Below are 16,585 nucleotides of genomic sequence, written 5' to 3'. Positions count from 1 at the left end.
TGGGAAACATTTAAAACGGTGTTCAACAGAGTGCAGGAAAAATATATTCCACTAAAAGGAAAGAACAAACTAAACACTAATGGGACTCCATGGGTGAATAAAGACACAAGGAAACAATTGAGACTAAGGAAAGAGGCATACATTAAATACATAGAAAGCAGAGGAGTGCCTGGAGGAAGGCAAAGAGGATCTATGAAATTAAATTACTGTATCAAGGAACATAAAACAAAATAGTAAAATATTTTACAGGCACATCAATAAAAAAAAAGGTTGGGATGGAAATAGGGCCACTAAGGGATAGACAGGACAATGCCACAGGCAACGATAGGGAGATGGCAGAAATATTAAATCATTATTTCACTTCAGTATTTACCAGGGAGATAGAACAGGTGGACATGACACTGGATGATGAGATGAGTAATGAGCTAAGTGCGTTTAAAATACAAAAAGGGGATATACTAAATAAACTAATTAAACTCAAGAGGATAAACCCCCTGGTCCAGATGGATTGTATCCATGCATTTTAAAAGAATCTAGGGAAGAGACAGCAGAGGCATTACTACACATATTTAATTCATTAGAAAAAGGTGCAGTGTCAAGAGGACTGGCGGATAGCGAACGTAATACTTATATTTAAGAAGGGCGATAGATCATGCCCAGGGAATTATAGACCAGTCAGCTTAACATCAGTGGTAGGAAAAATAATGGAATTCCTACTAAGGGAGAAAACAGAAGAACATCTAGAAACTAAAGATAATATAATGAATAGTCAGCATGGATTTCAAAAGGGAAAGTCTTGCTTGACCAACCTTATTGAATTTTTTGAAGAAGTAACAGAGAGTAGACAATGGTAATGCAGTAGATGTAATTTATCTAGATTTTCAAAAGGCCTTCAATAAGGTACCCCATAATAGGCTAATTAATAAGGTCGGAAAATGCGGGGTCAGGGGGCAAGTAGCAGAATGGATTGCTGGCTGGCTTCAGGACAGAAAGCAGAGAGTGGGAGTAAAGGGTAGCTATTCACAGTGGCAGAAGGTAGGTAGTGGTGATCCACAATTTACATTAATGATTTAGACTTTGGAATCAAAAACACAATTTCTAAATTTGCAGATGATACCAAATTGGGGGGAAGAGTCAACACTGAGGAGGACTGCAACAAATTAGAGGAGGATATTAATAAACTTGCAGAATGGGCATATAATTGGCAAATGAAGTTCAACGCAGATAAATGTGAGGTATTACATTTTGGTAGGAAGAATAGGGAGATCACTTATTACTTGGAGGGTGTGAGTCTAGGTGAGGTAGAGGAACAAAGGGATCTTGGAGTACAAATACACAAATTACTAAAAGTTGCACCACAGGTTAGCAAGGCCATAGAAAAGCAAACCAGGCACTAGGGTTTATTTCTAGAGGGATAGAATTGAAAAGTAGGGAAGTTACGCTAAACCTGTATTGAACCTGGGTTAGACCACACTTAGCGTTCTGCGTGCAGTTCCGGTCGCCATATTATAAAAGATAGAGGCACTGGAGAGGGTGCAGAGAAGATGTACAAACATGGATACCAGAAATGCGAGGGTATACATATCAGGAAAGGATGAACAGGCTGGGTCTCTTTTCTCTACAAAAGAGAAGTCTGAGGGGTGACCTAATAGAGGTCTTTAAAATTATGAAAGGTTTTGATAGAGTGGATACAGAGAGAGTGTTTCCACTTGTGGGGAAGAGCATAACTAGAGGCCATCAATATAAGAGAGTCACCAAGAAATCCAATAGGGAATTCAGAAGAAACTTCTTTACCCAGAGAGTGGTGAGAATGTGGAACTCGCTACCACAGGGTGTGGTTGAAGCGAATAGTATAGATGCATTTAAGGAGAGGCTAGACAAGCATATGAGGGAGAAGGGAATAGAGGGTTAGGAAAGACGGGAGGAGGCTCGAGCATAAGCATGGACAGGTTGGGCCGAATGGCCTGTTTCTGTGCTGTATATCCTATGTAAGCAATTAGCAATTCAAATATAAACATATATTCCTCTAAAATATATATTGTAACTGAATAGAAAAAAAGCATATATACATTCCAGAGAAAGTTTTATGCTTACCAGCAATTTTTCAAATAACTGTTTCAAGTTACTTTCTAACTTTTCCATATCACCACAGTAAGGTGTCATTTCTCCCAGCAACTTCAAAACCTGCAAAATTAAAACAGCACAACTTTTCACTCAAGCAATATTAAAAAAGAATTTCAACATACCAACACTAAAATACAGTTAAACAACAATCATAGCTTTAAATACAAATCTACAAGGAATTCTATAGAGGCCCTAGCTTTGGTGAATGTAGGTTAACATTTTGAGGAACTATATCCAAAGATCTTCCTACAGCTGGATGCACTTTAAAGCATCAGTGATAAATTATACATGCCACCTTTGCCCAGTAGTTCTCAAATCAGAGTTTGCAGAAAGGAGGTTACTTTGCTCACAAGAACCAGAATCCTAAAAACTCCTGACATGGTATCAGTGCATTGTGAAACTCACTGAAATTTCCAAACATTGCCTTATTAAAAAGTTGCATTTTTAGCTCTGTGGTCATCTCTAATTAAGGCAGCCATTGTTTAAGGGGACAGTTTGGAATCAAGTAATGCAATTCAAGGGCCATTACTTGTGCATCATGATGGAAACGAATGATGCAGCTGGCAGATCACTCAGATTTTAAAGCAATTCAACAAATATTTAACTGGTTTTACATCGATTATGCAACAGTCAATTGTTTACAAGAGCTCTCCCATGTTTATTGCCTCAGTCGACATACTATAGAATAATCTTAAAACAGCATTATCCTCAAAACACACAACAAACTTGACAAGGAAAGCTTGCATTTTGATAAAACAATTCAAATCAAAGTTACTTATTTTGCAAAAAACAGTAAATCAAGCTGGTCCACCTCTTACCTCCAACTGAATGTCAAGTCCTTCCACTGGACTAGTAAGGGAGCTTAGGTTTGGCAGCACTTGCTCACAAAAGTAGGTGACAAACCTGGTTGAATGCACATTTTTCTGAAAGATAAGCACAAATAACACTGAATGTACAAGGCAAAGGTATATATCACTTCTTTTTGCTGAATTTAGCACTTTTTCAGGATTCTAACTTTAATCAGTGAGGAATCAATGTTCTTTTATGCATGATCCAAGGTATTATTTAGAACACATTTTCTAACTTTAGAAATTACCTAGCAACCTAGTTAAGCAGCATCACATGTTTGCAGGGTTAAGAAAAAGGCTTTTAATACTGCAACACCTGTCACATGACGCGGCTTAACTCGGTTGCAAGGTACTTTTTAAAGCTAGAAAATCCGTTAGCCCTCAAAGTATTAATCATCTTGAAAGTTTGATGCCATTGATTTCAATATGGCAATTCCACTGGTGCTCTTGTTGCCTACATTACACTCAAACTCTGCTCGTAACACTCTGGCAAATCATTTGTCATCCATAAGCATTGGATCAGCTTCCATATATATGTAGACAACACTCGGCTTTGCCTCTCTACCACCATGCTTAACTCCATAACTATCACTGTATGACTATCTGCCAACATTAAGTTGCTGATAAGCTAGAACGTTCTCCAACTACTGGCAAGACCAAAGTCATCCTGTTCAGTCTGAGAAGTTCAATGCCCTACTCTGAAATCCATTCCCCTTACTTGGCTACTTGCTCAGGCTAAACCCAACATTGCACAATGTTACTGTTCTGCTAAGCTGAGCCTCAAACCTCCCACATCAAGCACATCACCAAGATGGCCCGTTTTCACCTCCATAATCTTGCTTTTATCAGTCCCCACCTCATCCCCACTACGGCTGAAACCCTCATTCACATTCTCTTCAATGCTCATTTTGACCACCTGGGCTCACTCCTACACAAACTTCTATCTTATCTCATAGCAAGTCCTAAATAGAAATATGCTCTAAAGTAAATCTGACATTCACAATCATCCTTGCTATTCCTAACACTTAACTCTTCAAGAGCATTATGAAATATTCAAATCAACTTATTAAAAGCCCAGTTGGTGCACACAAATAAAATATAACTGAAAGTTAGGTCACACAAACCAATATAAACCAAATTACTGTGACTATTAAAATCTACATTAGCTATAGTCCACTTCTTAAAAACAAAATACATTTAGTGGATATAAAAGATGCTTTTTTGGATGCTATGTCCAGAGTACCTAGAATTGCAGATTTTTTTTAAAGATTCTGGATGAGGCTCATAGTTAAATAGAACCAAAAGTATCTGTCCACCTTCAAACAGTACAAATGGCTATTTGAAACAACAGCTTTCGTGACACTATTTTATTGCAAACGTTGGCGGAAATCCTACTGTAAAAACTTGAGCTTCTTCCACATGTCCGGCTACGGATATAGTTACACTGCAGAGGGCAAGCCAGAAATGAATTTGGGTCAGCAATTTTGAAATACTTTGAAATTAAATTTAGCCTTACCGAGAAAAGTGGAACTGCCTGTCTTGTGCACTGCAGTAGTCTGTCCACGGAATCTGGATCTGCAGGATTAAACACCTGCTCCAAATCTGCCTGTTCAGCCACCAGCTCCACCAGCTGTTGTCGACCACTTACTGTCTGAAGGTTCTTCAGGCTAGACAGAATCTTCATGAATAAAACAAACTCCTCTCCTGTAACATCATCCAGTACCTAAAAACAAAATAAATGCATATATATGGGATAAATGTTGCTCCCTACAAATTGCATTCCTGCACTAAAAAATGTTTGGGGGAAGAGGGGGAATGACAACAGCGCAAAGTTGTTCATCATTGTGTATTTGGAATTTTGATTTCCTACATTTGATCTAGTCCTTTTTGAGCACTGTAGTAACAACCTGAATAAAGTTATTTGGTTTATTTCCAGAAGAGAATTAACAAGTGTACTTTGGTTTGACTTTTTTTTGAAGTTTGCGTTTATTTTAAAAACAAAGTTGCAGTAATTTGTAAAAAGTAGGTGGTCAATACTAAAAACTTTTAGTACTCAACTACTTGGGCATTTTTGGATTGAGCTAGGAAAAATGCCATGGTACTGCAGTTGTACATGGTGCACATGAGGTAATGGGCTTGATTGGAAAAAGATCATTCGTCCTTTTTATACTAACAAATCTTTCTTTGCTTGCTAACAAACATTTTCTACTCTTAGATGTTGCCACTTTAGTACAGCCACAGAATGCTGTGATCCTGCTCAAAGTAGAGTTCTGCAGATGAGTACTTAAATGCACGTGCAGATCTTTGCTCACTGGCATTTGCTGGTGACATTTCTAATGTTAGAAAATAAAATGTTCTGTTTGCTTTGTCCCAATATTAGAAATTTAAATACGCTCCACATCGCACCAGTTCAGGTTATACTGCATCTCAAGCTGAGCTGAAGCAGTGGGATATCACCTCTTTTGGGTCAAAGTGTCAAGCTGGCAGCAGTTCAGTTGAGAGTTGGAAACTTTACAGCACATTTGAGAAATTCCATAACTAGAAGTTTGGACCAGGAAACTGCTCAGAGCTGTACCCGCTCTGCTGACATACCTTTACCGGAAGTGCGGCAGAAGCCCTGTTTACATGCGTAAATGGGGTTTCGACTACACTTCAGCAGCAGAGTGGGAGCAGCTTAGAGGAATTTCCCAGCCTTTGTGTCATCGCATCTTAGTGCAACTCTGACTCAGCCATTACAATAGCTAATTTTTAGACAGCATTTTCCCCAAAGACACCTTTTCCTCTGACTGGACTCTACTGCACACTGAATTCGGCCACACGAGAGAGAAAAGGTAACCCCCACAAAATTAAAAATCCCCAAACAATTGCTGACCATTACCGAGACCAGTGCTTCCAGGCTGTAAACCAAGTCCATTCCGTAATATTGTTTTACATTCAGTTCTCGGAAATGCCCTGTGCTATCTCCTCCTTTCACAATAATACCAGTGTCTGTATTCATATAATTCACAGTACCTTCAAGGTAAATAACAATCGAAGCATTTAAATGACCAACTTCAAAGTGTTGACTTTCGAAAGATGGAGCCCTGTGATTTTTAACACCTCATAATCCAGCTCACAACAATTTAGTTTAATAACTTTATTGAACAGCACTGCAAAATACAGAACGGGTATTATAGTTACTTCGATCTGAGAACAGAAGTACAGTGGTTTCAGCACACTATTTTCTGGAGTCTGTTCTGTCGTAACAATCAACAGCTATACTAACCAACTAGGCTTACTTTAACCAGAACCACAAAACCATCTAGTTATCACAGAGTTATTGTTCCCCTGTTTCACTCTGATCTTCTTTGAATAGTGCCGTATGATCTTTTACATCCACCCGAGACGGATTACAGAGAGTACTTAAGTCAATCATTTAATTATGTTAAAAAGTTACAATTTGCCCACAGCAATTTATAAATTTTATACTTCACTTACCTTTTTGGACTCCACAAAGATGTATTCTTCTACTTCTTTGGTCATTACTTCCTCTGGTAGCGTCTTCAGTTTTGTGGAAAGGAACTTTATGGCGCGTTCTCGCACAATATCCTCCCCTTGTATTATCTGTGTGAAAAGACCACCTAAGGTTCCTTTTGGTAAAGAAGAAAATTAAAAATGAAGCTAATTTTAAATTTACTGTGCACATACTGGTATGGGGGTTTGCAAGAAGAGGCATAATGTTGGCCCATGATAACCATGTGATTTAAAAAACACACCTGGCATTTCAGAATGCCCTCAACTTTCTATACTGGTCCATCGGGCATCAACAGCCTTTGATAATCAGGTTTAAAATGACCCAAATTTACACACATGCTGACATTACACTTACAAATAAACTTAGGTCAACAGCCACAACTTGTTTACACCTAGTTAAGACTTTTATTTTTTAATGGCCCGGATTTTGTGGTGGTAATCACAGCAAAACTGTCAGTGTTCGCTGTCATTACCCCTCTGAAACTGACAGTAAACAACGCATGCAGGGCGGAACTAGGCCAATACCCATTAATAATCACTATCCAAAAAAGAGCCACCAAATTTTGGAATCACCTACAAATGAGCAACCCCCAATGCTATCACTACGACGCCCTGAAATGCCAAGAGCTGACCATAAAGAAGAATACCCTCAGTCAACTAGTCCTGGGACTCAATAAAGTAACTAATAACAATACTAACAATAACCAGCCCCAGGACAGTGACAGGGTAACACAAAGAATTCGACCCAACACAATCGTCGCTAAGCAAAAGGAAAAATATGTCATATTGGGCAGAAACAACAAAAACCCAAAGCAAACTCAATTGCTACTTGGCCCTAAACAGACAATACAACATAGCTGATTACCTGACCATGGTAAAGGATAACAAACTGAGAAGAACCTTGACAAGGTACAGACTTAGCGAACATAGCCTAGCGATCGAAAAAGGCAGACACAGGCAGACCAGGCTGCCAAGAGAAGACAGGATATGCTCTCACTGCAGTCAGGGAGTAGTTGAGACAGAGATGCACTTCCTCACAGCCTGTGGAAAATATCAGGGCATCAGAGAGAATTTCTATCAAAAATTCTCACAAATATGCCCTGAATTCAGAAATCTGACTGACAACCAAAAACTCCCATTCCTACTGGGGGAGGAGAGAAGCTGTGTAACACTGGCGGCACACTATGTTACAGCTTGCCATGAACAGAGGGACAACCAGTAAACTAAGACAAGAGTATATATAAACAAGGCGAAAATATATTTATAAACTCAGGGATATACCTGTTTATACACTGTATGAATGGAACCGCGTTTATGTGTTCAACCATAAATGTATTTTGATGCTTTGGCAACATAAGATGTACCTTATCATGCCAATAAAGCGATTTGTATTGTATTATTGTATTGACTGCAACTTCAGGATTTAGTGCATGCGCAGATAAATGCAGAACTCCTGAAGTTGTCCGTCATTCCCTGCTCTGCCACACATTGCGCTGTGGAACTCCCCAGAGCCGACAATCAGTTGAAATTACATACAAGGAGGAAAACTTCTCCTTATACGATGGACTAACGTGGATAAAAATCCCCATAAACGTTAAGCCTTGTTGAAAGAGATGTAACTGGGTTTTTAAACAGTGTACTGACTGCTGAACAACTGCTTTGGCCCTGAGAAACTAATTTTATATTTGTGGAATGTCAAATTTTTGCATTATTATACTGTTTTTAAAATATTTTTTTTTAAAGTTAATGATATTTCGGCTTCTACCTTAATCCTGTGAATGACCCAATTTTTATTTCGCTCTGTAAAATTTATAAAAAAGTAAATTAGAATCTGTTCATTTTACTTCCTGGTTTGCTGTCTGAGAATTCTTCAATGTGATTGGCTGCTTAGTCAGGTTGATGACATCATTGTTGCTGGATGCGGCAGACTTGCTTGATTTGGCGCCAAATTCAAACAAAGGTCAGGAGAGGTGAAATTCACTCCACGCTAGATCTTTGTGGGCAGCTTTCTTCCGAGGTCTGCAGAGAGCGCTGTTGCTCCGCCGCTGACCGCAAATTCTGGGCCAATATATCTCTTCCTCAACCCTTCCAAGCTTTAAGTTTCTCAAGTGTTATTAGTCATTACAATCGTGTCAATTTGTTTTTTACTTTTAGGTTTTGCTTTTTCCCTTCTCCCAGTCATGCCAATTTCCCCGACAGTTTTCTATAACTTTTCAGGTTTTTCCAAGTCCTATATTTCTCTTCCGTCTCCTATTCTACATCTTGGTATTTATTACAGGTAGATAATTTGCCAGCCTTTACAAAAATTACTACTGTACAACAATTCACTGTGGCAAACACAAGCTAAATCAAATGAAATATATATGCACTTCTCGAACTTTAGTCATTATGACTAGTTTAAATAAAGCATAGACTTTTACACTCCAAGTTGTTTTTCAATTTTGTTTGTCTTCTCAAAATGAAATGGTCTTCATATTCGCTAGTGCATCAAATGAATGACAATGCAAAATTAAAATGAAGTACTTAATTTTTATAACTTATCTGGCCAAGTGTGCTTCAAAACAGCCAGCCCTCTTTCACAGTATATATCATAGTAAGTTTATCCACAAAATATGTCTATATTTGAACAAAGTAGTCACAATAATTAGGAAGAAAATGGCAGTTACCTTTGGCATCAATCTTGAATATACATATTAATGCATTATTAACCAAGTTGAACTCCGCACTATCATCTGGAAAAAAAGTGGGAATTCTTGTAATTCAGAGCTGAAAGTAACTACAACCAGATTTAGCAGTTATCAGTTAGCTTTAATGTGACTTGCTTATAGCAGATTGTAGAAAGTTGGGCTTAGTTTAACCGCTCTCAATTGCTACTGATTGTTAAAAAACATGCTAGATTAGAAATTGAGTTTGTGCAGCAAAATAGTTGATCACATGTTCTTCAAAATATTAAGCAGCCAGGCCACGGATTAAATAAATGGTTTGGTGTATATAAAATTATCCATGACACGGCACTGACTAAAGCTAGTATAAGTTCACTGAAACTGATGCCACCTAGCTACAGGGATATGAGAGCTGAAATAGATTCCTCAAACACAGATGCTTAGAGTTAACAATCTTTGAATGCTGAACTAACAAAAAGAGCTAAGTATATTTCAGCATGGAGCGAACAACCTCTTTCCCCAGACACAAAGGGCATCAAAAGGTATCTTTCACAATTAAATAAAGCGGTTAACCACCCACAGGATTTAAAAGTGATTGCCTGTTACAACAGACTCACTGCTTCTGGTGTGACAGCAAATCCAAATGATTAAATTTGTCTCTTCCCCATGATCAGATTTTACAGTTAATAACACCTGCAATGACTATGTCTTTTGTCACTTGATGATGAATCAGCTAATAATCTTACATATCCTCAATGTAACTATTGGCATCAGAAAATAAAAGAATCCAAAGGCACCATTTACACAGTTGGGCATGATAGATAGATCAGTAGTTACAGTATTGGACTACTGTGAATTCAAATTGAATTAATAAATTGAGTCATTTGTGAACTGGCACCAAAAAAAATGACCACATTAAAACTGCTGGCTGTGGTAAAAACCCAATTTAGCCACTGATATTCTTCAGGAAAGGTGACCTGCCACCCCTACTCACTCTTGCCTACGTGACTCCAATCCCGTAGTGTGGTTCATTCTTAATGCCCTCTAAAGTAGCCTATGGAACCACTCAATTGCAAGATCACGGAAAAGGCCTACCTTCTCAGTGCAGCAGATACAGCCTTGCCAGCATTCCCCACATCCCAAGAATAAATAAAAATCCACAGATAGTGGGAATCCAAGATCAGGCTATTCGAATATCCCAATTAGCTCAGATGTACCAAGTCAACAATAATCAAACTGATTACCAATATCTCAAATAGTTATTAAAAATTCAATAGATATGAAAACAAGTCTTTATACGATTTGAAATATAATAAATCTTCCTCTCTGCCGCACATGGGGTGGGTAGCACACTGGGCTTTGGGCTGTTTTACCACATTAAAGACATTATATGTGTCAGCTGTGGCTCAGTGGGTAGCACTCTCACTTCTGAGTCAGATGGTTGTGGGTTCAAGACCCGGGACTTGAGCACAAAAAACTAGGCTGAATCTCCAGTGCAGTACTGAGGGAGTGTTGCACTGTCAGAGGTGCTGTCTTTCAGATGAGTTGTTAAACCGAGGTCCCGTCTATTCTCAAGTGGTCGTAAAAGATCCCATGGCACTATTTCAAAGAAGAGCAGGGGAGTTATCCTCGGTGTCCTGGACAATATTTATCCCTCAATCAACATCGCTAAAACAGATTATCTGGTCATTATCACATTGCTGTTTGTGGGAGCTGTGCGCAAATTGGCTGTCGCATTTCCTACAACAGTGACTACACTTCAAAAAGTACTTCAGTGGCTGTAAAGTGCTGAGACGTCCAGTGGTCATGAAAGGCACTATAGAAATTTATTTCTTTGGACTATCAATTTTTGTTGCTTATTTGAAGTGTCACTGTTGTCTTAATCAGTGTTAAGTGTGCCTCACTTTTACTACTGTTTATTGACCTGTTCTGAGTTCCAAGATGTATTAACTACTCACTATATAAACAGAAAATATATTTGGGAAATAATCTGACACAATACTCATTCAACTGGTGGAATATTGTTATGCACGTGTCTAAACATTCACTCTACACTAATTACATTTTCCAATTAGTTAAATATATAAAAAAGGTATGTAGTACTTGGTTGTGAACTCTTTTTAATCAAGCATTTGCTCTTTTCCTATCTTTCAACCACTGATTGCTGTTCACTATTTTGTTCTACTTCTACTGCTTTATCTATCATGTTTAAATTATTCTGATTCATACGGACATGGATTCAGTCAAAATTTGGCTTCCTAAAGAAACCTGATGCCCCAGTCACTAGTTTCCCCATTTTCCACCCACTTTGCTCAAGTTCACAGGCTAAAGAGTGAAATCCGACAAGCGTAGACAAGACATTTCATACAATAAAGAATATTTTTACACCATTATAATTAAAAGATTGTTCTTGTGGGAAGTAATACAGTAAACTTTACTTAAAGATCCGCTTCAACTACAGGAGCTTTTAGTTACTAAAGTGGAAAACCTGAACAGCAGCATAAGAATTAAAGCTCAATTGAGAGTATGAATCCCACCTCGTTACAAAATAAACACATACCCGTTTGTAAAAGCTGTGTTAATATATCCGCAACTCTTGGAAGGTTTTCCCCTGTTGCAAACTGAGGCAGCTCCTTAATGGCTTGACGGCGAATCTAAAACAAAAATTTCAGCATCTTAAGATTTACATGTTCTTTTTGCAACGAGGTCAAAGTTTATTAAATCACATGTTGCAGGCATTCTTACATAGAAGATAGGAGCAGGAGTAGGCCATTCGGCCCCTCGAGCCTGCTCCGCCATTTAATGAGATCATGGCTGATCATCCAAACTCAGTACCCTGTCCCTGCTTTCTCCCCATATCCCTTGATCCCTTTAGCCTTAAGAAATATATCTAACTCTTTCTTGAATATATTTAATGAATTGGTATCAACTGCCTTCTGTGGTAGAGAATTCCACAGGTTCACCACTCTTTGGGTGAAGAAATTCCTCCTCATCTCTGTCCTAAATGGCTTACCCCTTATCTTTAGACTGTGACTCCTGGTTCTGGACTCCCCCCGCCATCGGGAACATCCTTCCTGCATCTAGTCTGTCCAGTCCTGTTAGAATTTTATAAGTTTCAATGAGATCCCCTCTCATTCTTCTAAACTCCAGTGAGTATAAGCCCAATCGACCCAATCTCTCCTCATAAGTCATTCCTGCCATCCCAGGTATCAGTCTGGTGAATCTTTGCTGCACTCCCTCCATGGCAAGAACATCCTTCCTCAGATAAGGCGACCAAAACTACACACAATACTCAAGGTGTGGTCTCACCAAGGCCCTGTACAACTGCAGCAAGACATCCTTGCTCCTGTACTCGAATCCTCTCGCTATGAAGGCCAGCATACCATTTGCCTTCTTAACCGCCTGCTGCACCTGCATGCTTACCTTCAGCGACTGGTGCACAAGGACACCCAGGTCTCGTTGCACTTCCCCATTTCCCATTTATTGCCATTCAGATAATAATCTGCCTTCCTGTTTTTGCCACCAAAGTGGATAACCTCGCATTTATCCACATTATACTGCATCTGCCCAATCACCCAACCTGACAAAAGATTTCATCATTACTATCCCTCAGCATCGAGCATACAAAAAGCAAAGCATTTAAAGTTGTAAGTTATTAAAATAAACTGAATAAAACAAAACTTGTGCCAACCAGGACTACTGAATATTGAAAAAAAAACAGGGCCCCCTCCCTGCACCAACCCCCCACCCACCAGCAAAAGTTCAGATTACAACAGAAACTGAAGATATCCCTTACAGAAAGATCTTCATCCTCACAGAGATCCAACTGAGCATTGATAGCACTATCTGCCAGCTCTGGAAAATGTTTGAAGAACTTTGGAATAAACTGCGCTGCCAATCTTTTCTCCTTGGCTCCGCTCTTCACACCATCCAGAATAGCCTGATACGCATCTTTGTACTGCAACAAAAAAAATTTACATGTCATCAGAATTTGATCTAAAACCCTTATAAAAATATTCAGATCATTCAGTTCTGTAAAGATCACTTTTGTTTCAAAGCTTAGGATGCTCCCCACATAAAAACCATAAACTTTCAGAAGCCTTTAAATTAGAATGGAGGAACAAGACATAATGTGTAAATACAACTAGTGCCAACAGGAAGATGTGTGACTGATACTGTACTGGAAAAATAACTATCAAATCCGTGTGGTTCAAGGTTCTGATGTATAACTGCAACATCATATTTCTGTACAGTTGAAGATGGATAAACACAAGCTATTTGCCAAAGCAATATACAGGAAACTTTGTGTTATCCAGAGGCGAACCGTCCGGCAAGCTTGAGCCACCGGCAAAAATCAGGAGCCGTTTTTTATTCTTTTCGTTTCTTTTCTTTGCTTTTTTTGAACAATCAAGCTCTGCAACGTCTGTAGCTAAGCAACAGTTTCAGCTAGAGACGCTACAGAGACGCTTGCCGACTGTTTAGAGGCTGCTGCTAAGCAACAGGGTTTGTTGATTCATATGGAGATGAAAATCTCCGTATGTTTCAACATTAGCTCTGGAGTGTACGGCAGTTTTGAGGGAACGGCAGCAGCTCGGTCCCGGATAGCAAAAAGTTCCCTGTACTGGAATATACTATACATTGGACTTAGTGCAAACAAACGTCACCTAAACAGCTATTTTACAAATCATTGTATTGCACAAGGAAGGAAAATGTTTTTCAAACGAGTCACAAAGTATTTTTTCTTAAAACAAGCACGTTGATATTTCAAGTAGATTATCTGCATCTTCACAAAAAGTAGATTCGCTTTAGATGCTGCATGACAAATGGTCTTGAAAATTTAATTATTTCCCGAAAAACATCCCTATATAGTGACACAATATACACATACTGCCGCACATATACCATACTATTGGATGAGAAAGCAGAGTGGTCCATTTGTAGCCACCTGTAATGTAACTCGCTGATCAATTGATCAATAGGGGAAAGGGTCCTCTCCCCAGTCAAATTGAGCTCAGACAATTGAAACTTTACCTCCTACGGCAAGCTGAAAGTAAATGCTGTTTATCACTACAATTGGAATTCATGCCTTCCACTCTCAAGTTTAGTAACTACAGAACCTAACAATTGTATTATTAAAAGACATCTGATAATCAATTTTAGAAAATCAGCTCTAAACAGGTAACAGAAATTGAATGAAAAATTAAATCTACCCCATCAAAGAGGGGAGATTTCAATGCTCCTCACACAATAGTACCTATCCACTTCCTCATTAACATCTCAAAATGGGCTAATTCTAAATTGCAAAGAACTCATGACTAAATCCAAAAGTCTCTTCATGCTTATATATTTTGCTCTATCAAATCACAAGTCAGAAAGTTATAAGATCTTCCATATTAATTATAGGCATTTTAACTCATCTACATGTATGCATTGATAGGGCTTTCAATTTCAATATGTACCAGGAAACTCTTTGGTATCCGGCACCGACGGGACCAGCGTTTTGCCGGTTGATCAAAAATTCCGGATGACGGAGAGGGTTATCTACCGAGGCTATTTTTAAACAAAGAAAAATTTAAAAAAATCAAGAAATGTGCAGTATACAGTAATTGGGTACTCATCCAAAGACTGTTGTGTTAAATGGATGGTGGAAGATGCTTGATTAAGTACAGTACTGCCAGTTGAGGGTAATGCAATGCAATGACTACCAGCAGCGTGGGAGACACAGTACCCCTGTAAAATGGCGGATCAGAAGAGACTACTGGCAGCGCGGGAGAGTCAGACTCCTGTTACAGGGGTATTGAGGTGTTCCGACTTCCGACAGCGCCAAGTAGTGGCAGTTTGGAGAACTACCCCCACTGACTAACTCAGCCACCGCGGGAGGCTCGGACTCGGCAACATTGCCGGTTATTGAGGTGTTGTTTTCGGAGTGAGAATTTTGCCAGTTAATAGAGAATTCCAGATATTTAGGTGCCGTTTAAACGAGAGTTTCCTGTATATTCAAAATTCATTCAAGAAAAGCCAACATAGAAGTCAGTTAGAGATTTGTAATGATATACTGGTCTAGAAGTTCCTTTTTTCATTGGATTAAAAAAGAAATTACCACCAATTATCAAAAATAAACAGTTCCAATATTTTTCTTCTATCTCTTCATTTTGGACTTTAAATGACAAAGTGCCAAGCATGCTGGCATGGAAAATAAAGCAGGTTTGTTTCAGCATTGTGTTATACTTATACCATGTCTTCGCCCTCTGCCCCCTCCCCCACCCCGCAAACACAGAAATCAGTGGCAAATTCACATCTTGATTCTGTGGTACACGAGATGAGAGGAGGGGGGAGAGGGAAGAGTAGAATGGAGTGTGGGGGGGGGGGGGGGTAAGTAAATTAACACTGCACCATCACTCCATCATATAACATGATCGTTTTACACCAAAATGTGATTTATATAATAAAATTAAATAGGAACACAGCTTTAAATTTACTGGGAACTTTCTGCATTACCTAAATATCACATATTGAGGTTCAAGATCCAGATATTATAATATTACAGGAAACTTCGCGATATCCGGCACCGACGAGACCAAGCTGCTGTCGATCTATCAAAACTAATATCAAGACCAGCGCTAATGTTGAAGATACGGAGGTTTTCATCTCCGTATCTGACAACAAACACTGTTGCTTAGCAACAGCTTGTAAACACTCGGCCCGTACCTTGGAAGTGTCTCTGAAGCTGTTGCTAAGCTACAGAGATGCTTTCCAGAGCCTGACCGTTAAAAAAAATGCTAGAAGAAAAAAAACCTAACCAAAAGGGCTGCTGATTTCTGCCGTTAGATCGAGGTTTCCAGACATACAACCTCTGGATAAACCAAAGTTTCCTGTACGTGGTTGTGAAGCATAAAGATTAGGCCAATCTCATTGGAACTGGTTTATAGTATAAGTCTTCTGAAAGGCATGACCCATCCTTAAAATGACAGAAGACGCCCAGCTTCTGTTGCACCCCCCATTGCTTCTTGTGGGAATGTGTCTAGTTTGGATTTTAATTACCCATTGTTTGTCCACTATCTTACCTGTCATTTCTTCATTCTATTTTATCTGGGCTAGCTCCTTTTCTACAGTCAAGTACCTGTATCTTTTTTTTCCTTTTGTGAATATGGGAGTAGTGAGGACTTAAGGGTAGGTAGGGAGTACTGGGGACAGAGGGTAGTTGAGAGGCTGGAGAGTTGACACTTTGAAGATGGGAAACAGATATTGCGGATGAGTGGGCATGTAAGGGCATTCAATAACGAGAGCTCTGGGGAGGCAAAGAATTTTTTTCCTCAAAAAGTTTCCTTACACACTAGCTAGTATATGCATAGCTTGCACAATTTTGATGAATTAGAAAGTTTACATTTTCTAACCATCAACAAGGCACTGAATGAGTTTGTGTTCACAAAAGTTGTA

At 39.0% G+C, this 16,585-nt stretch overlaps 1 protein-coding gene across 1 annotated transcript in view; it reads right to left on the bottom strand.

Annotated features, from left to right (window-relative positions):
- api5 (apoptosis inhibitor 5) overlaps positions 1-16,585 on the bottom strand; it is a 45,834-nt gene that overhangs the window by 17,944 nt on the left and 11,305 nt on the right. The window contains exons 2-8 of the mRNA XM_086008088.1: positions 12,945-13,106; positions 11,709-11,802; positions 9,152-9,217; positions 6,450-6,601; positions 4,489-4,695; positions 2,943-3,047; positions 2,095-2,184 (exon numbers count right to left, since the gene is read on the bottom strand). Coding sequence (XP_085864214.1) covers positions 2,095-2,184; positions 2,943-3,047; positions 4,489-4,695; positions 6,450-6,601; positions 9,152-9,217; positions 11,709-11,802; positions 12,945-13,106 — 876 coding nt within the window. The remainder of the gene's footprint in view (positions 1-2,094; positions 2,185-2,942; positions 3,048-4,488; positions 4,696-6,449; positions 6,602-9,151; positions 9,218-11,708; positions 11,803-12,944; positions 13,107-16,585) is intronic.

Source organism: Somniosus microcephalus, chromosome 15 (assembly GCF_052327205.1).
Source record: "Somniosus microcephalus isolate GS21.2 chromosome 15, FLI_Smic_1.0, whole genome shotgun sequence".
Classification (NCBI taxonomy): Eukaryota; Metazoa; Chordata; class Chondrichthyes; order Squaliformes; family Somniosidae; genus Somniosus; species Somniosus microcephalus.
This window is presented reverse-complemented; position numbering and strand designations above follow the sequence as displayed.